The sequence below is a fragment of the Emydura macquarii genome, unplaced genomic scaffold, assembly GCF_026122565.2.
Source record: "Emydura macquarii macquarii isolate MOO-44397 ecotype Brisbane River unplaced genomic scaffold, CSIRO-AGI_Emac_v2 contig_450, whole genome shotgun sequence".
NCBI lineage: Eukaryota > Metazoa > Chordata > Testudines > Chelidae > Emydura > Emydura macquarii.
Genome location: NW_027130587.1, coordinates 6,761,657 through 6,788,636, shown reverse-complemented (window position 1 = coordinate 6,788,636; position 26,980 = coordinate 6,761,657). Strand labels below are relative to the sequence as shown.

Genomic DNA, 26,980 nt, shown 5'->3' with positions numbered 1-26,980 from the left:
CTAAGCCCCACCTCTGGACAGAGAGGGTGGTGCTGTTGCCAAGGCATTGATCTGGGACTCAGGACACCTTGTTTCAATTCCAACTCTGCCACTGACTTCCTCTGTGACCCTGCACAAGTCACTTAATCTCTGTGTCCTAGTTCCCCTTCTGTAAAGTGAGGATAATAATATAGACAGATTCCCACAGGGGTAATGGGGAAAAATTCATTACATATTTGTGAGGTGCTCAGATACTACCTAGAAAGGTGCTTAAAAACTTAGATAGAACCCTTGGGGACTCTGTCTCCATGACAGCCAAGGTGCTTTTGTGAACAGTCCCTAACTATAGAGGGGTCCACAGATGCAAAAACTCCCTCCCCTCTGGTATTTCAACAAATCCCTGGTTTTCTGACCAAGTCAGGTTGTGATGCAAAACACGTGCTTTAGGGAAAGCTGTGGTCTGTCACTGAGTTAGCAGTTGGAATGGCTCAGCATTTGCAATCAGCAAGATCTTTCCCCTAAGGAACAGGGTTTGTAGCAAGGGAGAATAATAAATTAATTTAAGCAGAAGGTAAATAGGAAAAACTCCCGAGTGCAGTTTAGCTTAGTCGTAGGGCCATTGGATGAGCAGCCTGACCTTCCACAGGACATTTTCCCCACCACATCTCACAAGCAGCCACTCCTATAGCCCTTAGCTAAGCAAGAGGAGAGGGTAAAGCTGAGCTGGGATTAACCCCTTGCTCACCTGTGACTAGGTAGAACGCTGTCTCACAGCAGGACGGAGATGGCAGCTGTTTGTACCGAATATTGTGGGGAAGTGGATTTCACTTACTACCACCTTTAGGGCCTGATTTTCAGAAGCATTGAGCACCCAAAACTCCTGTTGAAATCGCTGTGAGCTGCAGGTGCTCAGCTTCTCTGAAAACCCACATCATCTGCCCGGATGCTACAGCAATGGGCACTCAGAAAAATAAAGATGGACGACTGTGTGCATTACCAGCCACCACACCCCAGGAAGACAGCCATAGGAGACAGTGCAGCGTAGGGCAACAGGGATCAGGTCTGAAGAATCTGCATCGTTGTGGAAAGATTCAGCAGTTTGGTCGTAGTCTCAAAGGAAAAGAGAAGAGGAGAACTAAATATAGTTTTCAAAAGGACTGAGAAAGGTGATAAGAGTCAGAAACAGTCACATAGGTAAAGAGTTTAAACAGGAAAAAAAAAAAAAAAACAGAATGCAGGCAGCATTACATCCTGGAAAGGGTGACAAGTTACATGGGACGTCATGAAGATTGGTTGGTTTTTATTTGTATAGTTCTACAAATGTGTAGAAGTGTTGGAATACCTAAGTGTTAGGTATTATTATAGGAGTAGTAGGTTTTAGTGTTAGCTAACTTACTTCCAAGGTAACATACCTCCCCGTAATGCACCATTCAGAATTCAAAATGGATGACCATAAACATGAATGGAACATCCTCTCATAGGCTCAGCTTTCATGGAGTGTGTAGACGTACAATGGGATCTCTTACCATATGTTCCACTTGTAAATATAAACCAACAAATATTTGTAATATTCCTACTAACTAATTTTGTGTATGGGAGTGACAATCCACCCAGGACAGATAACAAAAGGTGTAAAGAAACGGATACTTTTGTATAAATACCTACCATCAAGACCCGTGGTCTGGAGTCGCTCATTGGTTTTCCTGAAAGAGAGGAACCAATTAACGTAACAGATTCCTGCAAAATGCAATTTCTCCTGTTGTGTCAGTTTATATCTGGAATACAAGCCATTTACACTGGAAAGTAGCTAAAATCTCAGTTCTGAACACACCATATTAAATATTGGATATTACAGGGGTCCCCAACCAACGAGTTAAGTAATCCCCATGGTCCACAGAGCTTTTCTTGGTGGTGTGTGATAGGAGACATTTTGAGGACTAAGAAATGGGAGTTGAGGTATTTGGAATGGAATCCAAGATTTGGATAAAAACAAATATATTCTCGAGCCATAATGTTTCTGCCATACGTTTTCCATAGCAGTCTGTCTGGGCTTCACAATGTCAAACTGGTTAAAATCAAGGGCCTTCTAGTAACTCCTGCACTACTTGCCTTTTATCTGCAATGACAGTTCATTTCCCTGGCTTGGTTTTAAGAATTCATGCTAGTGGATGGTATAAAAGCAGGTGGAATGCAGATATCAAGAGGATTTAGAGCATTATGAAAGGCTAAGTAGTAAATTAAATGTAGGCCAAGCCACAGAGTTCAGATCCAGATGTGGACCCAAATCCTAAATTTTCCCAAAGTTTGGGTGGACTCAGTGGCTCAAATTTTGGCTGAAATATCTTATTTTGTCACATACCTTGTTACTGGGATGTTGTCTGGCAACTTAATTTGATCTTGCCTTGTTGTTGCTACTGGCATGGAAAATAAAATCAGATGTTGAAGGTTATGGCAGCAGGAGACACATTTTAAAATTAAGGCCAGAACAATCAATCAGATAGGATTCCAGGTCTTTGCAGACACCAAATCCAGAACTTTTTCAATTAGCTTCCTAAAAAGCATAGGGTGGGTCAAGGACGGAAATGACTATAGAAAGCTATTATGTCTACAAGCAAAGGAACAAGCCACTACAGACGAACACTCGTTTGATAAAGCTCCAGTCCTAATAGTTGGGCTGGTCCCTATTCCCCTCAAAGTTCTCTTACATTTTCTCCAAATTTGCATGAACTTCAATCCCCAAGCTGTTAGCAGTTTTTTTTATAGACTTCCGCTCTCTAAAATGTATAGATTTGGGTTCTCCTAGCTGCTCCAGTAGCAACTTCCCCTGCGGTTTGGTTGCATCTGTCATGTTTCCTAGATCTTGTTAAAATAAAGATTTCTTAGATTGTTTGGCCCATCACGGCTTAATAATCCTCACTATCCTCCTTGGATGAAGGTGCTGCAGAAAGGCAAAGTATTACTAAATGTAAGTTGCTGCTCCCACGTTTGTTTTTTAAATTAATTTTTCTCCTTGTGATAAATACACCTTCCCAGTTCTAGCTATCTATATTAGGGACTTATCTGTCCTCCCTCCCACTATAATAGCCAAGTGCTTCACAATATCCCTGTGAGGTTGGAAATTGCTATTATCCCCACATATTACAGATGGGAAACTGACGCACAGAGCTACTAAGTGACTTGCCCTAAATTATATAGGGAATTTGTGGGAAAAGAGGGAACTGAATCCCAGTCTCCCAAATCCCAGGCTGGTACCCTCACCATTAACCCTTTCTCTCTATTCTGGTTTAATCCTTCTGTTGCTGGGAATACATTCCATTGTGCAACAGAACCAGCAGAATTCATTGGACCAATGGATAATCAGAATATCCACAGCGCCTATTACTAGAGCTCTCCACAGCATCTGTTGCTGTTGACCATGATTTAGCATTGTCCCATTTTAAAGACATAGCAGGCGTCAATGAAAAACTGCTGAGATGACCCCAATCCAGTCCTTCCAGGCTGTTCCCAGACAGTACTGTTGGACAACGGCTCTTCTGGCATCAGAGCACTCTCTCGAGTGCTTTCCCTCATGCCAGACAGCACCTAGCTTCTCAGGAAAACCGAGAGACAGTGAGTCAAATGCTAGCAATACATGGATGACAACCAGATCGGTTTCATTTATATTCAGAGCTAACAGCACCATCTTTCAGCTATTAGAGATCAGTGCCTGGATGTAAAACCGCTGCTTGAAGCAGCAAGACAGAGGTATTGTAGACAGAGAGAAGGAAATGGTTTGAAAATCCAGCTCCCACCACAGTGTCACTTACTGTGACGGGAGCTTTGCTGCTCAGATCCTCATGTCATTTTGCAGCCTCTACACCCTCCTGGTCTCCTCACTGCTGCAAGATACTCTAATGACTACCATTGCAAAAGACAATCTTCCAGCTACAGCTGGCCAGGAGACTGCACGTCATCCTGTCCAACACGAACGTGGCCATGATGATCTCTAGGCTGGATTACTGTAATTCCCTGTATCTAGATACGAAATGCAATGGGCCCATCTCCTCTGCTCCGCAAGAGCACGACCCCATAGTGTTTTGCTTGTTTTAAAAGCAGCCATTAGCGTGCCAGGCACATTCCAACGTCTCAGCCCTATGTGCTCCACAGGATTGGGTCATGTTACCCAAGAAACTCTCCCTCTCTTTGTGTGACAACACTCTCCCGAGAGAGCTGTGGTCCTCAGTTGCTAAGGAAACAGCCTTAAGAACCAGAAGATAGGGTTTCCTCAACAGTCAGCTCAAGACCATATAACTCCTTTGCACAAATCTCACTCCTTTCAGAGCAAGGTGTAAAATGGCTGTCTTCAAATTTGCTTTCCCAAATCAAAACAGAAACTGTAGGGAAGGGGGAGTAACAGCAGAAGATGGTATAGGAAGGGAAATAAAGAGAAAAGGGGGGAACTAATTAAAAGAAAGAAAGAAAGAATAGAAAATGTAAAGAAAGACAAAGGAAGGGGGGGAGGGAGAAAGAAGGGGCAGGAGGAGAGGAAGAAAAGATCCAAATGAAATTCCTCTAGGGTGAGTCAAGGGAATGAGTGTGGGGCCTTTGTTTGGTGCTGTGATAATACCGCGCTCAGGATGATATCAGAACTTAGAGAGACTGCAGCGGGAAGCCAATGCCTCCGCAAGCTTGACTTCCGGCAGCTTGTTTGTTTATGGTGACCTTTATCACCAACCCAATCAACAGCTCAGTTTGGGATAAAATTAAAAGGTCAGCCTGTAACCAACAGTGCTGCAGGAAGCAGTGTCAGGGCAGTGACAAATGAGTCATTCACATCAATTTGGGTTCAAGGGCTTCCCCGCACTCTCTGTCATTTTCAGGAGCAGAAGTTTCTGCTCAGAAGAGCAGGGACCCTAAAAGCTAAGCCCAGACATTGTCAAATTTCATGATACAGGTTCATTGTGGCTCTAAATATTTAGGCTGGGATTTTAAAGGAGCTATGGGGAGTTAGGCACTCAAATCCCAAGTGGGCACCTAAGTGCGCTTTGAAAATCTGAGCCTTCTAATTCTATCAGTTGGGACTTTCCTGACTATAATGCATTATTCTTTGATAAAGGAATTTAATTATCTGCATGGCAAGATGCTGTTATGAAAAAAGAGACAGATTGGTATCCCTGCAAAAACTGCAACCTGAAAAACTCTCTCAGTACTTAATAACTACAGGATTCTTCCAGGTACCTATAGAGCTTTGTAAAAATACTCACTTGAATAGGATCGTATAACCTCGAATCTCTGCTGGTTTTCATGCCTGAAAATACAGTACAGGGAAAGTTCTGGCCAATGCAATACGTATTAAAGGGAAAAACATGCAATGGAGGTCCCACATTGTTAAAGTCACAAAGCACACAACAGAGGCAGAAGACACTAAGGGCATGAAAGTGGAGCCTAAGGAAAGATGAGCCTTATTTTGCACAGCACGTCACTCTTTTTTTTTTAAAGATGAAGAGTTGTTGACCATGCATTTTGTTATGGTAATATTAAAAAAAGAAGGCGGCGACATAGGAAGGGGAATACAGCAGAGCTGTAACAGTAAAGATTAGGCGTTCCTGTGGGTACATACATTGGGGGAGGTTTTCAAGGCACTAATGGGATTTGAGCACTCAGCTCCCATTTACTTCCTCAGCCCCCCACCCAGTGTCTTCAGGAGATGGTTGGTCTCCTTCCTCCAAAGCATCAGGGCTGGTCACAGCTGGAGATGGGATGTTGGACAGGAAAAGCCAGTACTCTGAGGTGGCACCAAGCGTTCTTACTCTCAGGTGCTTGGGTGGCTGGTTCTTGCTCACATGCTCAGTGTCTAGTTGATCACTATGCGTGGGGTTAGGAAGGAATTTTCTCCCAGGTCAGATTGACAGTGACGTTGGGGATTTTGACCTTCCTCTGCAGTGTGGGGGTGCAGGTCACCTGCCAGGATAATCTGGGTATATCTCACTTAATCATTTCCCTGCCATTGCAGGAGCCTCCGGCATTGGTGCCCCTCCATTTCGCTCCCTGTGGCTCATAATGGTCAAGTCACGTCAGGGCTAATACTTTGGTGTCATTTCAGTTGCTGGGTGGTGGTGGTGGCCTGTGATACACAGGAGCTCAGACTAGATGATGTGGTGGTCCCTTCTGGCCTTAAACTCTGTGATTTTCAATGCTGGGTGAGCACCCAACTTTGTGCCTTCGAAAATCTCTGCAGTGTTTTTAGTAAAAGCTCTATCATTGTTAAAATGACCTCTTGCCCATCTTTCTTCCAATAGGTCAGCTGTTAATCTAATACATGCAGTGAATCGCTCCATTTCTCTTCATTCTGATCAACCCCCTTCGGACCAGGAATGCATCCAGGGTCTTGGTTTAATTTCAGCAAGTCAGGACATTTCTCCCCATACAGAATTAGGAGGGATAGAGCCCTGCAGTAGCTTTTCCATCAATTTCCAAACATCACATCAAAAGCCTTTCACATAGTCATTTGTAAATGGAGCAGCAGCACACAATATTTTCCCTGCTTAGGCTCTACCAGAGCCCTTTGCAGCAGGTTAGCTGTGCTGCCAAAGGCAGGAGGAATTTAAAAGCCATGATTTTTCTTTTTTCTCTAATCTTTTTACTTATGGTTTATCTGTTATTGAAGGAAACAAGGGGGTGTGAATGAGAACTCATGTTTCCTGACTTAGCTGATGTTGTAGGTTGATAGTTAATGTTGTCATATGTTTTTATTAGCTGGCACATATTATTTAAACACAGGTTTTTGTTCCTAATAAAGTTGTTAATCTACCTTGTTCCTAGTACAGATCAATGTTCTGGCATCATTTTGCAACATACAAGTTTGCTCCTCCACCCCTTACTCGTCCAAAACTCTCATTAAAACCAGTCAGTGCATCATTCAACCCAAGCTCATCACTTCTCGTTTCATGTTATTCTTTCTAAGGGCGCTAGGCAGCTTGCCTGTGTCTGATCCATTCTTTGCTCTTGGGCACTATGGGATTCTGGACTGTCACTATTGCTCTGGGGCAGTCATTTGTCACCTCCAGATTTCCTAGCATGTGCCCATATGGGATGCACACAGCTCTGACCCCAGCTGCTGTGTGGGCTCAGACATCTCCTCCCGATGAGGACATCTTGACAAATAATGTGACAGTGAAGGGCAACTTACAGATTCCTCTGCTTGCTCAGGTTCTTTTCCCGTTTAGTAGCTGTAAGAAGAAGATAACCAACATGGGTGACTTAGGTATTAAAGGACAGAAAAAGGACAAAAAACTTAACATGAGCTAACTAGAACTGCAGACACTTTGGGGGTCAGACAGCAAGAGGCAGCAGAGAACAGCAGCTCTGAAAGAATTTAAAGATGTACTTCCATCAAACCTGCAGCCAAGACCAGGAAAGAGCGCTGAACTGAGGCTGTTGTCCCATCCGCTAACTGAGGAATGTTTTAACAGCATTTGGAGGATTGGAACCAAGATCAGTCAAATTAATCCCTGGTCCAACCGTACGGAACACAGTTTAGCCCAGCCATGCGAGTCTGTGCCCAAGAAGCCGCTCAACAGCAAACCTCAGAGCATGACTGTCAGTGGCATTCTCCAAGGATCTGCTCCTTTGTGGAGCTGGGCAGCCTCCATTCCGGGTGACTTTCATAGGAGGGGAGGGTACTCAGCATCTTGCAGCATATGCTGCACACCTCACTTCTTCGGTGCTCTCCTGGCCCTTATTACTGTAGGGTCTGAGCGCTTCACAGACTTTCCCTTGCTTTCCCTCACACACTCCTGTAGCTTGGGCTGTGCTGTTGTCCCATTTCACAGATGGGGAACCGAGGTCCAGAGAAATTAAGGGCCAGATTTTTAAAAGACATTTAGACCCCCAGTGGAATTTTCAAAAGTGCCTTGGCACGTAACTCCCCTGGAAACCAACGGGAGCGAGGCGCTTCGAAAATCCCACTCGGCACCTGTCTGCATCTTTGAGTGAGTGAATAGTGTTAACAATCTGTCCTGAAGTGCCAGGCCCAAGGTCACACAGGAAGTCTGTGGAGCAGCAGGAAATTGAACCGTAGGCTCTCTCCCTGACCACGAGACCATCTTGCCTCTCATAGGATCAGCCATAAGCTGGACAAAGGCCACTTCTCCAAGTTTAATACCACTGCTGCTTTGGGTTTTTCTCTCTGTATAACACGGGATCTAACTCATCCTTTGTACACATCCAATGAATTGAGTGGAATTCCACAAAGGATGAATTTGACCCCGGTTTCCTTTAAGGAGTCATTCCTACACACAAGTATCCATCCACCTACTCTCTGCCAATAGGCATATAGGCAAGCTTTGATCAATGGGTGGGAGGTGCGGGTCTCCACATCCCTATTGTGCTAAATGAATTCACAGTGGCCAGACACGTGACTGCCAGTAGCAGAAGGAAGATCAGTAATGCCGGACTTTGCTTTGAGACCCCTGGTACCCTGCTTTGCATGGAAAGCCTCCTGTCTGCAACTTTGTAGAATGACACTAAGCCAAATCAGTGCAATTTTACGCAACTGCTGCAAACCATAGCCATAGCACTGCCAAAACCCACCCATGATTACACTAACAGGAGCCCATCGTGGCACTAATAAGTATGGCTAGTTAATTACCAACATCTCCTAGACAAACCAGCCCGGGGAAGATCCCTTATGGGTCCACACCACAGCAAGACAATGGATGAAACACATCCCTGGTGAATCTCCATTGACTCAGATGGATTTGGCTCATTGCATGCAGATGCTGAACTGAGAGATGAAGCAGCAGAACAGAGATTCGGGTAGGAGATGTGATACTGAATGCGAGGGCTCTGGGCCACTTAGGAGATGCGCGCTCCCTCCGCACATCAGAAGGCAGATGGTGAATGAATCGCAGCGTTGTAAAGTTCAGAGATGGCAAAGCTCTACTAGGTCATCGAGTTCACAGCCCCTGCTATAGGGGAGTTGGCTCGAAAGGGAATGTTTTAATCTCAGTGTCAACTTTGTTGCTGAGCCACTGACCAACCACCACCAATGAAACGTCAGCCAGTTGGTCCTGTCTGATGTAGGTCCTTTGCTGGAGGAGAACAGAGACAGACTGAGTCAGATCCCGCAGCCCGGCTGGTTAACGTGACTATTGAACCGTATTGCTGCTGTGGTTGCTTTCTTTTGCATAATGTCTGCTCAGCGGCAGAGCAGGGCAAGTATGCTATATGAGGCTCCCTTGATTTACTGCAGGACTGTGGGCCTGTCGTCAGGAGTCTCATGCACACACAGAATATCTCAATTTCAAAAAGCCCTCGAGTGTCTTGCTTTCCCAGTGAACCAGCCAAGTGCATTTGGATTTCTCCCCATCCCCAAGGCTCTGGAGCTTTTCCTTCTACACCCTGCAGTCTGCTGCACCGACTAGGGTGGAGAGGGAACCTCATGGCTTTCCCCATTGCTCTCCTGCTATGTATCTCCCTGTGTAAAAAGCCAGGGATTCCACCCCCTTTGATCCATGGTTCCTTGCCTCTGTTCCCACTGGCCCCTAGACAGCACAACTCTTGAAGGAACTGTGCTACCACGGACTGCCCCCACAACCACCCCTGAAAGCTCCCACAGCATGGATGAGTAAAAGTTGCAAGCTCACACATAGGCTGTGTTAACTTTCCCTGGTTATGTGTGGCAGGGGTTAGACTCTGGAGGGGTGCAGGCAGATGCCCCCCCCCCCCATCCAGCTTCCTCCCTAACCCATTCCAGCTCTACAGAGCCTAGCTCTGTGCAGGGGATTGCACTGGGTGAAGGAAGAGGAGGGGCTCATGCCACACCAGTGGGCACTGCCTATGAGCACAAGCTCCCTTCCTGCCACCCACCACTTCAGCAGCAGGAGCTGCATGAGAAAAGCAGCACTCGTTATGCCCACGGCGGGATCAGGGCAAGGGACTCCCTTGAGAACTTTGAGCATCAGAAGAGAACTGGCAGCAGGAGCTCACACTGCACAGGGTGTGGGTGGCAGCCTTCCTGCACATGCACGGGAGAGAAACACCGGCTCAAGCACATGCTTTGGGACATGAGGCTCAGCTTGGCTCTGAAGGGATCATCGCGGCAGTTCTGAATGGCAGCAAAAACTTTCTGCTCAGGCCAACTTCCCATTACAGTTAACTGAAGAGCCTCCTGAGTAGGAGAGTAGGCACCAGGACCAGTACACACTGGAACTGCAGGGAGATGTGTTGCTGTCTGGCATCAGGCAAACAAACCGAGCAATGCGGGATTTCCTCACACACTGAAGATGCCCTTAATTCAAGGACAGGGGAGAAAGTCTTACCAGAACGCTGACACTTCATGCACATGCTCACAAGAGCCCCGAGAAGCATCAGTGAGGCCGCAGCCCAGAGCAGCTCCACTTGACTCATTGCTCCGCTGAGGTCCAGCCTGAAACAGATGCAGCAGAAAAGAAAACTATGAACCTGACCTGTCAGCACTTCGCAGCAGGTCAGTCACATGCAATTCTGTGGCTGGGAGAGTATAAGCACAAACAAGACCTACTTAACGCCTGCTCAACAAGACAAATACTTCCCTCCCTTCATGCACAGAGCTGAAAGTGCTTTTCAGAGGGAATCAAAGTATCATTAAATTGTATTTAAGTTGATTTTTCTTATTCTCCTTTCCTTGATCTTTGTAGTTAGATCGCAAGGTCCTCAGAGTAGGGACTCTCTTTAAGTGTTTGGAAAGCATCTAGCACACAGTGGGCGCGCTACCTCTAGACATTCAAAATAATCATCATGCCCATTTTACAGATGGGAAAACTGAGGCAAGGGGAGGGGATGTGACTTGCCCAAGATCACCCAGGAGGTCAGTGGCAGAGCCAGGAAGAGAATGTAGATTTCCTGACTTTCAAGGCAACTCCCAATCCACTAGGCCACACTGTCATCTCATACTAGTGTTAATAAAAACCATCCAGGAGACATGGCCATGGAGGGGCAGGTGGCATTTCCTAGCATGACAGTTCAGTTCTCTGCGCCATATTCTCCAATACATTTTCTGCATTTAAATGGCTCAAACCATGGGGCCTCCACTGCTTCTCCACCACCTTAACAGAGTGCCTCAACAGCCAATATTTCTCACTAGCAGTGGCGTACTGATGGGGGTGGAGGTGAGGGTGGGAGAAGGCCATGACCCTGGGTGCCGGCCTGGGGAGGAGGAGGGGCGTGTGGTGGCTGGGCTCTCCTTGGAGGAGCTTCCCCCCTCTGTCACAACCGGTCAGGGGCTGCTAGGCTTTGACATCCCTGGTGGCTGCGCCGACCCCAGCTCAGGCCCGCTGGCGACCAAGGGCTCCCGCTGCGGGGGGAGCAAGCATCCTCTCGGCCCCTCCGGCCCCCACGCTGGGAGCCATGGGGACCCCAGCTGCGCAGTGTGGCTCCGGAGCAGAGCCTGTCAGGCTCCCCCGCCCCCCGCCACTGGGCAGCCCGGGGGCATCTGCCCCTGTCACTCCCGCTCCCCGCTGCACCTGCTGTCCCTCAGCTGGGGTGGGGGAAACAGGAAATGGGTCCGCAGACACACACCCTCCCTTCCTCCCTCCACGGGGCGCTGCTGCTGCTGCCGCCGCCAACAGGGGGGTCGCAAATTCAAGTATTGGCCCCTGGGTGCCGGAGACCCACAGTATGCCACTGCTCACTAGTCAGCCTGGATCTTCTTTTCCTTGGATTTCAGCCTTAACCTTGTAAAAAGCCATATCTCATTATCCGAGACTAGAGAAAAGAGAAGGCCTGATTCTCCCCTGCCTGGGACCTTGACCTGTGCAAAGCAGTCGTAAAAATGCTACCACTTCAGAGTTCTCCCCTCTCACGCCTGGTCACGGTTTACAGCCACTTTGCACAAGTGAAGGATGGGAAAAAACACACCCAAGATACTTGTACGGCCCCCATTACCACAGCATCCGAGCACTTCACAATCTTTAATGTACCCTGACAACCCAGCTGTAGGGCAGGGGAGTGCTACTGTCCCCATTGTACAGATGGGGAACTGAGGCACAGAAAGACTAACTGAACGGCCTAACAGCATACAGGGAGGCGCTGGCAAAGCAGGGAATTGAGGCCAAGCCTCCTGAGTCCTTAAGCTAGCACTCTACCACTGGGCCGTCCATCGTCTCATGGGAACCTATGGGAGCTGGGCTTAGGTTGAAGTTAAGGAAAGGACTGTCACGTGTTTCAATCCAGTGATCACCTGGGTCAATGATGCTTTCTCTCTGCCAGCAGCACATGGATCTCAGAACAATAGGAGCTGCAGGTCTGCAAGGGTTACTAGTAACCTCTCCCCATTAGAGCAGAGTTTCTCTGCAGACAGTCTGCATTCAGTGCACAGGTCCTGGCAAAGCCATCTGGCTTTCCATGCATGCACACAATGACTTTAAGGCCAACATGTCATTACAGATGGCAATACTGATCTGTATCAATTTGGAACCACTTGAATCCTCTTCTGCCTATCTAGGATTGGGTTGGTCAGTCTCTTAAAGCTCCCTGAAGTCACTCCAGTTTCCATGTCACTCTCTCCAGCTTATCAGTTCTTTCCATCTTCAGAGAGAACATTGTGACATTTGCATGAGTACTGCAACTATTCTATGTCTAGATCAGTAACAGTTTGTGGGAACCATTCCTGCCATGGCTGCCTTCCAGAAGGCAGTGGCAGGGACAGGCCCTTCCTCTCTATACATTTCTCTCCGATGCACACACGTGCACAACAGAGGATAGCTTCCTGCAATCCCTTTTCTGAGGATTGACAAGATGGGCGAGGTAATATCTTTTACTGAACCAGCTTCTGTTGGTGAAAGAGGCAAGTTTTTTTCCTAGAACTGTAAGTCATGGCTGGAGCTGGTGACCTACTGGAAGTTTTCCCCAGCAATACCCAAAGATAAGGTAAAAAACAAGTAAAGGATATAAACACTCGTTCTTCAGGGCATAAGGAAACCACCAGCTCCCCATACTTAGGAAGAAACTTTCCATATGACCAGACTATTTCGTAATTGTCTGTTACAGGGTTTCTTGCAGCTTCTTCTGAAGTATCTCAGGCTCAGTCCTGTGAGGTGCTGAGCGTATTGGTCCCTAGGCAGCAAATCTCTTAAATACCTGTTTACTCTTAATCACATGAGCAGCCCAATGGTACTGGCCAGAGAGGATATAGATTAAATGGACCATTAGTCTGATGCTGTATTGCAGTTCCTAGGCATTTGAATGCTATTTTTACATTCTGTATTTCTCTATCTATATGCACTCAGAAAGAGAGAGAAAAATAAGTCCCTCGGTTTTCTCCGTGATTGGCCCAAAGGCCTCCACGTTACAGACTTCAGCCATTCAGGCAATTATGGTGGGGTTTTAATGTGTGGCCCAGTTAACATCTCTGCTCCCAGCCATGGGCAGGGAGCTGTTTAGGCTCAAAGGGCTGTGACTGTCCTTCGGCTATGCCTGCATCTGCCTCCCTGGAAGAAATGGGGGAGAGCTATTTTTGAAACAGGATTTTAAAGCAGTGACTGCGCTAGCGAGCTGTAAGAGAAACGGCAGGAGGAAAGCGCCCCTGCCACAGAGCCTGCACAGACACTGTTGTCCTCAGACTACATCGTCTTCTCCTTCCACGGGAAGCCATCGCCCAGTGTCTCTTGTTGAGGTTTGTGCAGGAAACAGACCTTGTGAGGAAACAGCTAATGCGAGCAGCCAACTGCAGTCTACACTGCTGCCGAAGTCCTGAGGACTCCCCCTTCCTGATAGCCCCAGCGACAGCCGCCCCATCTTCATTGTATTCAATTCCTTCACTTGTGTGCGCATCCATATAAGCTCAATAATCGCAGAGTTCATTCTTCTGTTCTGTTCAGACTGCCGTTGTCCACCCCAGAGGTGGCTGCATTGCAGTGATGCTACAGGCAGTTCGACTGTGAAGTGCTTCAGGATGTGTGGCACTGTAGAAGCATAAAATGTGCTAATCAGCAAGCGTTGCAGAGTCCAATGAAGCTTTTAGGTCCTGGTCCGACTGATTCAAAGGGAAAAATCTCACATTGGCATCAAGTGGTACAGGATCAAGCCCTTAGTCTGGAAGTATTTCTTGGTATTTAGCAAGGTTACAAGGTGGCAAAATGGATCCCAAGACAGGCTATTTCTGTCATTAGATGCTAGGTTGCTAGTTTTAGGTTAAACTCAATGATTCCACCACAACAAAATCCCTGAAATTTCCCACTTCTGCAGTGTCAGAAATTGTTTGTGGACATAAAATCCTACCGGGAAGCCAAGCCCCAAGAGTTCGACGACATGACGTTTGTTGTAATTCAAGCGAAGCCCAGAGAGAGGCAATTTGCGCTCCTGAAATAGGGGTAGAATTGGTCTAAAAACATAACTAAACACCCCAAATCAGAAAAAAACACCCCCAGCCCAGATACATGTGCTATCAAATCCCAAAGGATTGTCCTGGCCTAGTGACCAGATCCCCACTGGGCAAGGACAGAAGGGTAGTCTGACTCCTGGAATCTTCAGGTCAAGCAGATCTCACATGAGCTGCTGGGAATGTGATTGCGAGGGAGCAAGCGCATATGATGACTGTCCATCTGTCAGTAGCACATTCATCCCACATGCAGAGATTCAGAAACCACACAAGCTTCTCTCTCTTTAAAGATCTCATGGAAGAAGTTGACAAGCGGATTTATGACTGGGCAGGACATGGCTGGTGACATTTGCTCAGTGTTTGAGAAAAGCAAACAAACTGGATGTCTCTTTGAAAGGCTGAACTCTTCCTTTTCTCGCTGTCTTTGGGAAATGGGCGGGGAGTATCGACGTGCTCAGGCAGCCACGTTTCATTTGGATTTCAAACACGTTAGAGTTCAGGGCATTTCAGAGCACAGGAGGGTTTTGGTTGGGGTAATTTTGAAGATGAAGGCCATTTGCAAAATCCAAGTGTGTATTGAAAACCCTATTCGCTATAGTCTGGGACTGCTCAGAAGTTCCTTTCAGTCATCTTAACTTCAGTCAGTTAACCAGTCAGCTTAACTTTAATACCCAGAAAGATGCTGGAGCAAATTAAGCAACTGATTTGCAGACACCTAGAAGATAATAAGGTGATAAGTAACAATCAGCATGGGTTTGTCAAGAACAAATCGTATCAAATCAGCCTAATAGCTTTCTTTGACAGGGTAACAAGCCTTGTTGATGAGGGGAAGCGGTAGATGTGGTATATCTTGACTTTAGAAAGGCTTTTGATACTGTCTCGCATGACCTTCTCATAAACAAACAAGGGAAATACAACCTAGATGGATCTATTATAAGTTGGGTGCATAAGTGGTTGGAAAAACATTCCCAGAGAGTAGTTATCAGTAGTTCACAGTCAAGCTGGAAGGGCATATCAAGTGGGGTCCCACAGGGATCAGTTCTGGGTCCGGTTCTGTTCAACATCTTAAACAATGCTTTAGATAGTGGCATAGTACACTTTAAAAGTTTGTGGATGATACCAAGCTGGGAGGGGTTGCAAGTGCTTTGGAGGATAAGAATAAAATTCAAAATGATCTGGACAAACTGGAGAAATGGTCTGAAGTAAATAGGATGAAATTCAATAAGGACAAATGCAAAATACGCCACTTAGGAAGGAACAATTAGTTGCACACATACAAAATGGGAAATGACTGCCTAGGAAGGAATACTGTGGAAAGGGCTCCGGGTGTCATAGTGGATCACAAGCTAAATATGAGTCAACAGCGTCACACTGTTGCAAAACAAGCAAATATCATTCTGGGATGTATTAGCAGGAGTGCTGTAAGCAAGACACGAGAAGTAATTCTGCACTGTTAAGGCCTCAACTGGAGTATTGTGTCCAGTTCTAGGCACCACATTTCAGGAAAGACTGTGGACAAATTAGAGAAAGTCCAGAGAAGAGTAACAAAAATGACTAAAGGTCTAGAAAACATGACCTATGACGGAAGATTGAAAAAACTCGGTTTGATTAAAAGACTGAGGGGACGTGATAACAGTTTTCAAGTACATAAAAAGTTGTTACAAGGAGGAGGGAGAAAAATTGTTCTCTTTAGCCTCTGAGAACAGGATAAGAAACAATGGCCTTAAATTGCAGCAAAGGTGATTTAGGCTGGACATTAGGAAAAGCTTCCTAATTGTCAGAGTGGTTAAGCATTGGAATAAATTGCCTAGGAAGGTTGTGGAATCTGTCACTGGAAATATTTAAGAGCAGGTTAGACAAACACCTGTCAGGGATGGTCTATCTAGATAATAGTTAATCCTACCCTGAGTGCAGGGAACTGGACTAGATGTCTTCTCGAGGTCCCTTCCAGTCCTATGATTCTACGGTTCCCTAGGAGTAACGTTCAGAGATAGCGCTGCAGATGTGGCCCATTTTAAAGTTTCTCAAGCTTCTCGTCTATTTGTCACATGTCCTCACACAAACAAGGAGACCTATGTGTGTGTTAGGTAGCTGAAACTATTAATAGTCAATTTGTTCTAATACTTAGACTTAAACATTGTAAAAGGCCAAACAAGAGTAAGCAACACTCTGTGAATCATACACTGCATGCTAGTTCCTGGAAGAATTTCTTACCATAAATGATTATTCCATTCAGAACAACCAGTCGTAGGGTGAATACAATACTAGTTTCCATTACATATCACCCCGTTGAGGATTAAGCATACATTTCAGAGCAGGGCACCCAACCAGAGCAGCACTGAGGCTCCCTTTTTCAAATACAGGGGTATTCTGCGTAAACAAAGATGCTCATTTTAATGGAGATGAAAGAGGGAAATAAGTTTTCAAGAGTCCTTTGGTCGATATTAGCTAGGTCTTATGATCTGGGCTGCTGTGCTTAAAGGCATCTCAGCAGTTGGACGTTATGGCCCAATCCTATAGTTGGGTGCTAGCAGAGACCCAGGGAAATCACTACAGTGAAAGCAGCAGCGCTTTGTGACGGCACCGTACTGTCTTGATTGCAAGATAAGGGCCAAAACCGATAATAAATAATTTATAAATCTCGTCTGGAAGACGTTCTTCTGCCTGAGAAGCTGGTGTAAATAGAGGATTCCCTCCACCAACCCGCCATTTTAGATTATGCTTGTGAAAGGAATAGCCATTTGCATAACCCGCACTGCTTTTAAATAAAATGTGAAGAATTTAGATGAGTTTGGTGATTTGCTGGAGTGAAAAATAAAAAGGCTGGCTGATTAAAAAACCGCACTCCAGGAATTCAGCGCACAGACTATGGTTACATCTAACACAAGGAACACTTTACTGGTATAGGAATGCAATATACTATCCAAAAACACTCCTGGCATGGATGCAGCTAAACCGACAGAACCGCACTTTGTACTGCTATAGTAAACCTCCCCTCCTGCCCCAGAAGAGAAATACACTACACTGGTAAAAGCACAGTTTGCTGGTGTAACTTTCTGTGTCTGGGACATCTGACAGCCCAGCTGTATTGGTCGGGGATCACACCTCTTCACACCCTGACCAACATAGCTATGCTGACAGAAGCCTGTAGCATAGAGATTCCCTTGCTAAACAGATGCAGTCCTTATACAGATTCAGTGGCTTCTAAGAGTGCCAGAGAAAGACCCTTTCCCTTTGCTCTCACCCATTCTAGCTACTTCCCCAGAAATTGTAGCCAATTTTAAAAATAGTCAAAGCCCTAAGATAGAGCAGGCTCCAGAGACTGCAACTTTTTTTTTTTTTTATAACCGGTTTATAGTTAAGCCTTCAAAACCAGTTACAGAAAGATCTGGCTGCCAGAATTTAGTCTACACCAGTTCCAACCAGTTTTAAAATCAGTTTGAATTTTTGGGAAATCTCAGCAGCACAGATAAGGCCTTAATGTATGTGCAGTACCCAGCACAATGGGGCCCCCTGAGCCTGACTTACACCTCTGGGCACTACTGTAACACAAATAGCAACACTGTCAAAGAAATGGACTAAATTCAGTTCACAGTTTCCAAATGGAAACCAAAGGAGTTGCATGAACTTTAGCTGTATTTTGCCCAAGTGTTCTCCAGATAGCTCTGGACAGACAACAAGTATGTACAACATTTGTATTTTGTGCCAACAGAGAAGTGGATACATGTCAGCTTTGGATGGAACAATAAATATAAATAGACGCTTCCAACCCTACATTTCTATGATTCTATAAACATTCGAATTGGCAAATTATTACTTTCACACAGATTTTGAATTAACTGATTCTGAAGGATGGCATGAAAATCATGTGATTCGCTGGGTTGTTTTAAAAATAATAATAATAATAGGGAACCATACACACCCCAATCCACCCATGCTACCCCCTCCCAGAAAAAGAGTTGACTGAATCTACAGATATTTCAAAGGGTATAAATAAATATCCTGCTCCTAACACAATGCATTCCATTTGGGTGTATGTTACATATACCCACTGTAGTTGTTTAAATCTATATGTCTGTATGTAATCAATGCAGATTAAACACAACAGTTCAGTGCATATATGGCCCTTTATATCTTCAAAGCACTCCATACACTTTAGTTAATCCTAAAAAGTTTATTTTACACAAGATCCTGAAATTGTAAACTTCGTAGAAATATATAGGAAAACATCCTGCCTGAATTCTTACGATATTTAGTGTTCCAAGTCTAGCAGACAAAGGTATAACAAGATCCAATGGCTGAAAGTTGAAGCTAGACAAATTCAAACTAGAAAAAAGAGGCCACTTTTTAATAGTGAGGGAATTAACCCCTGTAGCGATTTACCAAGGGTTATGGTGAATTCTCTATTATCGGAAGTTTTAAAATCAAGATTGGATGTTTTTCTAAAAAATATGATCTAGTCAAAGCAGGAATTAATTCAAGGAAGTCCTATGGCCTATGTTATACAGCTCAAACTAGGTTATCTCAATGGTCCCTACAATTTATTAGTCTTATTTTTTGAGCACCAGTATTGCATTCAGAGCTACGCTGAACAAAGAGGAGACAATGACCCTTGATACCTGAAATTTGCAACATCAAGCCATAATCCATGGGCATAGTTTGGAGAGGGTGGGGGTATTGCCCCTCCAAACTTCAAGCCTCAGGCAGGCACAGCATTTGCTTCCTCTCCCCATGTGCAGCCCCATAGGTAGAGCCCTGCTCGGATACAGAATTTGTATCCACATTTGATCCGCGATCTGCAAAAATGATCCATGGATGTGGCTATCTGCAGATTTGCAGGGCTGTACCCACTGGCCTGGCTGGAGCTGCCTCTCCCGCCCTCCAAATATAAAAGTCAAACTATGCCTATGCCACAATCCTACAATGTGCATGTGACTCCTGGCACTATCACCATGCTCCAATAAAGTCAATGGAGAACCATGCTCTGCCCACTTAGATCCTATTGCAGGATCAGGGCTAAGGAGTCTGATCCTGAAAACAACTGATTGCTGCGGAGTGTTTGCTATTGTTTAACCCCACTGAAGTCGGTGGGAGTAAGCCCTGCACTGGTAGCAAGTGTTTGCAAAGTGGGCCCCCCTGTGAGTTCGCAGTCCAGACAGCATGATTTCAGAGAATTAGAACAATTCCTTCAAAAAGAAACCCAGCACTGTATTTCAGACACATATTGTGGATGTCAGAGTTGAGGAACGGTTGAAGCAAGAATAAATTATAGCAAGAGAGAACTACAGCAAATGTAGAAGCTGCAGAGAAAGAGTTAAAGAAGGAATCAGCAGGTGAAATAAAAAGGACAAAGATCCTCCAGTCATTAAATAGTTAATTCTTTAGCATCTTGTAAAGTGTTTTGAGAGCCTCAATTAGAAAATGCTATGGAAAAGTATTATCTTTGTGCATTGGAGATCGCACACTTACATAGGAAATATCTGATAACTACCCGTTACTTGTCAGGACACAGGCCATGCTGAAGCCATGCTTATGGTTAGTCATCATCACGGCTCCTGGGAGGGATTGGCTGCTAGGAATTGCGCAGATAAGCCCATGTATGGAATAATATTTCTGTTAACTTTTAGGACACAGATAATGTGTCACCAAATGCTCTAATGATCCCAGATTTTGCTAACCTTCCTGGGGCATTGCTCAATGAACCTAGATCTCAAGAACATTTTACACCTGTTTTGATATTAAGAACAACTTGGCACAAAGAGGATTTTATTTTTTCCTAACCAGAACTGCTAGATATTTCAAGGCATCTCTATGCAGGAAAATTCAAACCCACACAAGCCATGAAACAGGAGGAAACCCCAGAAAGTGTCATTACAGCTCAGACTTTTCAGCGGACTGGACTTCTGGAGAGAAACCATGGCAGATAGCCGGAGCCCTACAGTCAGGGGTCGTAAGCAGGAAGCTACAGCCTGATGGCTGGAGAGGGTGGCTAGCACATAACTTAAATGGAGGACCCCCCCCAAAATCTAGGGTTCATTGCAGATTTTATATTATAAAGGTGTAATATAACGGACATAATAAAAATAAACATATCCAGGATCGATCAGAAGGAAGATAGGGAGGGCATGTGAAGCCACTTTTACTATCTGATCAGAATGGAAGGAGATGGTAGGTGTCTAATGGTCTTTGGAGCAGGCTCTTCATGTGAGTAAAATCCGCAGGGGGTGAAATATATTTTAGTACCTTCTTCGCATGGTGGGGCCCATCAGCTAATTTACATACATCCCACACAAGGGAGTGACAGTAACCCAGCTGCAGTTCTTCTAGAGAAGAATTTGACAAGGATAATCCAAAGCTCCAAATGCCCTTCCAAAACCAATTCTGAATTAGGGCCTGATCCAAACCTCACTGAAGTCAATGGAATGCCTCCCACTGATTCCAATGGATCTTGGAGCAGGCCCTACCCATTCCAAGCCAAACCCCCTTCCCTACCCTTCTCACCTGCAGCATCAGCCTGTTTTTTCCAGCTTCTTCATTCTCCTCACTCTCCCCTCACAGAAGCAGCAGGCAATGCTGGAACGGGTTCCTCACGGGGAGTGTAAGCAGGTCTCTGGTTTCCTGTCACCCTCTGAATCATTAAACCCGACATCCGCTGCTGTGCTGGACAACCCCCTTTAGCTGATGAAGAAATCAACACACATTTTGACACACACTCGTCCCAGCTGGCTCTCACTCAAACGTTTTATTTCATGGTTGTTGGGCAAGGGGAAGAGACTCAACGAACCACACTAAATACACATATGGCTAGAGCTTGTTTCAAAAATCAGCTTGTGCCCCTACACAACAGTGGCAGCAAATTATTTCTCCTCGGTCAGCAAGTCAGTACCAGGAATTAATAACTATTGTAATGAATTGTGTAGCTATTATTTGTATTACAATAGCAGCTAGAAGCCCCAGTTGAGTTCAGGGCCCCAGTCTGTTAACTGCCATATACATACCTAGGAAGAGACAATCCCTGCCCCAAAGAGCTCACAGTCTCACCAGATGAGACAAAAAGAACACTGTCATCCTCATTTTACAGATGGGAAAACAGAGGCCCAGAACAATTAAGTGACTTGCTCAAGGTCCCACAGGAAGGCTGTGCTAGAGCTGGGAATTAAATCAAGATCTGAGTTGCAGTCCAAGTCCAGTGCCTTAACCACATCCCTCCCTTCCAACTTTGGCAGCACTTTCCAGATTGGAAGCCTGCAATTAGTCAGTCAGTTTATTCCATTCAACTTTTCTACAAAGCTTGCAGATTGTTTAAGATAAAATTTCTGCTTAATGGCAATAGGGAAGGACTTATGAACCCTCCCTGCAGGGGATTTATTTTTACTAGCTCAGAGCTTTCTCATGGAAACACATTTTCATGTTTCAGGCACAAGGTGTGTGTATATAAACACATACTAAACATCCAGCCAGCCACACACATTTAAGAAATACAATTAATAAGAAAGCTATTTGATATACCATGTTATAAAGCATTTCCCATTGCTATACATCTCCCAAATATGTAATTGCATGTGTATTATATGTGCTTTAATAATTATATACCTACTGGATGTTTTTCATCAGAGGGAGGGTTTATTAAGTATGACATTTAACAGTTACGGCATGCAGTATCGGTCATAACAACGAGGGATTTGTGCACACATTCAGCAGATGGTGGCATTTTTCTATCACCATTTCTTATTGAAACAGACCCTCAGTTTTGGGTCAGGAACACAAATATTGGAAACAGGGGTTGCACAGAAAATCAAATCATAACATGCATTCTAGTGCCTAAACTTGACTAACAGGATTCCCTCATCTACCAAGGGCCTGCTCACCCAACATCCCTCTCACAGCATTTCTCAACCAGGCTGGCTGATATCCCTTCATAAAAGAAAGCCCGCTGGCAGCTTGTCTGCCCAGAAGGACGCCAGGTCTCTCTCTCTGCACCCCTAGATAGACAAAACCACTCCTTTGTTTTTTACCTGTGAAACAGAGTTCCTCTGTTTATCTATTCCTTTTGTTTCCTTCTGAAGCCCACAATCTCTTCATTAGCATTTGGCTCACTTTGTAAATACAAGACAGAAAATTTGGCAGGGCTGCAGCCTTCTTCCTGCTGAAAAGAGGTCAGAGAGTAACCATTCGCACTGATCTGAGGCTGTAAGACCAGTTTCCCTTTGCGCGCTCTCACCCAAATCCAGTGCCTCAGCTAGAGCTGCTGGTACAAGCCAGGGGTGATTAAAGGTCAGTGGTGGAACCTCATGCAGTCACCTAGTGCAATAAATTACTTAGGCTACATCTACACTCGAAGCTGAGGGTCCCAGCTCCAGTAGACATACTCGCACTAGCTCTCAAGTTGGATAGCCACAGTAGAACGGACAGTAGCAAGCAGTGGCACAAGCTAGCAGCCCCACGTATGTACCCATGGGATCCGGATGGGCTTGTTCTCCGAGTGGCTCATCTGTGCCGCTGCTCACCACTGCCCATACTACTACAGCCACACTTCTAGTTTTAGCAGGCTAGCTTGCTGAAAGCTACGGCAAGTAACGTCTATTCGAGCTGGGAATCACAGCCCTAGCTCACAGGGCAAACTCAGCCCAAGATGCTACCCTATGACGCCATTATACTTCTTTTAAAAATGTATCCATTTTAGGTTTTTCTAGGCAAGTTTTTACAGGTTGCACCTTTTGGCCATTGCTGGCTTGTCTACATTGTGCCAGTTCACATCACTTCTGTATTTTAAAGCCACACAGAAAATATTGATGGGGGGAGATTTCTAGAGGCACTAATTGGAAGTAGGCATCCACTTGCATTTGTGCCATTGAAAATCCTCCCTCCGTGGTTGGGAGAGCTAGATACTGCAAGTGCAAATAATTTTAATCTGCAACTAGCTTGCCTTGGAAGGCTGGCTGACACCCTTTACATGCCACATAGAAAAAGGACTGACTGATGAAAGGCTCTAGCTGAGTTAGCTTGGAACAGAGGTTACAACTGCACAGACCTCAACTAAGTTAGAGAGAACATTCTCCACAGCCCACCCTTCCGCTGCCTTAATGCTGCTGGTTTGACCTTATCGTGGATGTAATGGAAAGTGGCAAGATTGTGACTGAAGATGTACACTACACTACCACCCCGTGGAAAGAAGTGCTAAGTGCAAAATAAAGACTGCAGCTGACAGTTCTAGCCACTGTGTAGCAATTTGACATGAAAGTTTATGTCCCTAGCACAAAAGTTTATTCTTCCACCTTATATTTACGAAGGCTACTGTACCCCAGGGCATTCGTGTTAGTGTTCACTTTTTATGCTCAAGACAATCATTTCTAAACTGGAACACAACCTTTCGCAAGGGCGGAATGCTTTATTTGATGGTATACAGCAATTCAAGTTATACAGATTTGTTACAGTAGACTTCAAGCCCAAGGAGACATTTTGCTTTGAATAGAACAGAACTATCAGGGAAGCCACAGTTACAAGTTTTAACTTGCAGCTGAGCATGCAATGGTAACAGAAAGTGAGTCACTTTGGCTTCATAAAAGTATCCATTAAATGCTGTAGATACATCGGTCTTTGTAAACACTGCTTTATGAAAATTGGAAACTTTTTTTAAGTCTAGTTTAGACCCATTGACAATTGTTACACCATGATCATATGCTACAAGGGGACCAGTATTGCATTCCTCATGTACTCCTCCTCTTAAGTCAACACTTCTGGGGAAACAACAGTAGTGCAGTACCCAGTCCTTTATGAGTAGGAGAATCCTAAGCAATAGCAAGTATAGTGAGGTACAAGAACCATTGTGGAACAGAATCCTAAGGCCAATTAGTCAAACCTGAAGCATTGTTATAAGGATAGCAATATTACTATATATGAGCCAGGCTGTGTCAAGCTTCTAGTGTGAAAGGATTAAACAACAGCTGCAGGGTCAGTGTACACTTCCACATTGTTTCAAATGCCTCTTCCAACTCAAACTGTTTTTTTGCTGTAGTTTCCTCCCCCCCCCCCCTTAAAGTACTTTGCTTAAAAAAAATAAGCTGCTGAACACGTAGTTTGTCAGACATGTGGTGCCAGTTCTCAGTAACCAGAAAAGCCAGTGTAAGGTGGTACAAGATACAGATGCTTTCAGTGTCAGATGGATTAAAAAAGATTTTTGAGTACCTAAAACCATGGGTAAATGGCATGTAATGTGTGGAATTTAGCCACCAGGCCGATAGGAGGCGCCTTACTACAAATAACTGTAAATGTAGCTCTATCTGGTATCCAAGCACACAGAGAAAATTCCCATTTCTAAGAATTAAAATACAAACATCAGTGCTTTATATTCAGAATTAAAACCTCAAAAAGTTGAGACCAACAATGCATGGGTACCTCTAAAATATTTGATTCTACATTAGCTGAATAATATATACACAATTATTATTCATAAAACTACACTAGTGTACTACTAGTACCTACAGTTAGCAAACAAATGAAATGTGTTAACAACAATACATTAAAACACCAGCAAGACACTAAAGCCAGATGTCCAGGACATGGCAAACATGGCCTTGAATAAGACACTGCATGCTGCGGTACTTCAGTAATCCATGATCAGAACAAACTCATTGTCTCTCCTTTCATAGTTAGCTCAGTCCATGCCATGGGTTATGTGCTGTTAAACCCCAGTAGTAGGATTGGTGTGTCTGAATGAGATACATGGGATACCTGATTTATCAGCACATCCAGGTTTGCCACTCGGACCCAGCCCAACAACGGTATTTTAATTCAGTATCAATAAATTAGGTTTCCATAGGGTTTAGTTAGGAGACATTCAATATATATTAGTTTTCTAACACTGAAGTTATTCTTCAGAATTGGAAGCAATTTCACTAGATTCAAGACCTCAAATCCCCTGCCTGGTGCCTAACAGGTTTCATCCTGCCTCTTGAACTGAAGAAAAGAGGAATAGTAAGCCTGGAAATTCAGAAAAACCAGCTATCGTTTATCTCTGTGAGACTAATGTGTATTGTTACAATGCTATCTTACACTGCACCAAAGGAATCTCTTGTCTCAGAAATATGTATTACAAGAACACACTAACACTGATCTATTAGTGAAGACAGACTATCTGCAGTATCAGAAAACAGGTTGCCTTCAACTAAATATGATATTAGTACACTGTACTTCGTTAAAATGTCCCAGTCAAGTGTACAATAGGTCAACATAGAACAATGGTATTTTTTCTTCAGTAGTTTAGATACTCATGTAATATTTCCAGATTTCCCACAAAAAAAGTACAGTAAATCAGTTTTCACATGCAGCTAAAACCTCCAACTCCTACTGCAGGTTTAGTAACGCTACTAGGATTCTCAAAATAGCATGCCTCTCGAGTTTCCCACTTTCTGCTGAAGATATGGATTTGAAATGCTTCTGTATTTTTAACCAGTCTCCAAGAAGAACTTATTGCAGAGATGTTAGAACAATGCTAACTATCTCACACAAAAAAAGACACGCATTTTTCATTTCAAAGCCAAGGTACAGAATAGACTTCTTTGTAAGGAAGCCATTACCCTAAAGGTTGCTTAAGATTAGGAGCAGTTTTCTCAGCCACCTTTTATCTCACTACAGAGAAAAAGACTTCCTCACACCAGAGTATTCAGTGTGAAAGGATTCTTTTGTCTTATCAGACAAGATAAATTCTAGGTACAGTCCAGAGATCTGTCCACTTAAGGCTGTTAACTTGTTCCACTTCAATAAAATGCCCTGCAAGAGAAACAGAACTTAACTTCTCATTTAAAATGAATTAAACCAAGAGACCTTCAACTTTTAGCAGAACTGCAGCTTTCATGCTCTGCATCTGTCTAGCAGCCTTTAACTTCCTACTTCAACAGTGGAATTCCACCCAAGGCAGAGAAGGAAAACTAGGATTGTTTTATTCCAAACTCAACACAAGTGTTTTTACAACTAATTGATCAGTTTTATGCCATTCTTATATGCTACCAATGCTTTATTAGATGAGATTACCTCTCCACTCAAGATGTTCCTTTGCTACTGCATGGTACACCTCATTTTTCAAAAACATCTAATCTGACAGTTTCCCAATTTTAAATAGATTGACCCAAACCTGAGAATTAATGCAATGTTGCAGAGGGCTAAAAAACTATAGCAGACTCAGAAATAAAAAACAGCATTAAATATTACTTAATGTTTTCTTTTATTTAAAAGATCATCACAAAATACCATATTCATAAATTTACTTTCTGTTATGAAGCAGAATGTGTTAAGTGTTTGGAATTCCTTTTTTACATTTAAAAGTCAACTTTATTGAGTAGAAGTGAGTTTATATGGGAGTTTTTTGTTCTTAAAATCTTTTCCATATTGAAGATGCAAATAGGTCATTGGCTATTATTGGTTTGGAATACAACCACACAAATGCATGTCTTTGTCTTAAATTAAGTATTAGTGTTAGACAAATGGTTCTTATCTCAGAAGCAGATTAAATGACAGGCAGAAAGAAGGAAAGTTCTGTAAATTGCTGAGACTCTGATGCTACAAAGGTAACGATAAGGAAAAAATCCAGTACTATCAGTGGATCTGGCACTGAAGCATCCATGCTTCTACAACTCTTGGCCCCGTGTAGGTAACTCTGGGTAAGTT

General features: G+C 44.2%; 1 protein-coding gene across 1 annotated transcript; it reads right to left on the bottom strand.

The window, feature by feature from the left end:
- Nucleotides 1–925: 925 nt before the first annotated feature.
- On the bottom strand, nucleotides 926–26,428 carry LOC137146665 (linker for activation of T-cells family member 2-like). Its single transcript, XM_067538162.1, has 8 exons — nucleotides 22,333–26,428; nucleotides 20,819–20,995; nucleotides 10,281–10,387; nucleotides 7,148–7,187; nucleotides 5,223–5,266; nucleotides 2,339–2,393; nucleotides 1,645–1,682; nucleotides 926–1,089 (listed from the first exon to the last, which is right to left on the bottom strand). Exons 3-8 carry the CDS (start codon nucleotides 10,366–10,368, stop codon nucleotides 926–928), a joined length of 429 nt encoding a protein of 142 aa, XP_067394263.1. The 5' UTR covers nucleotides 10,369–10,387; nucleotides 20,819–20,995; nucleotides 22,333–26,428.
- Between the last annotated feature and the right edge of the window lie 552 nt (nucleotides 26,429–26,980).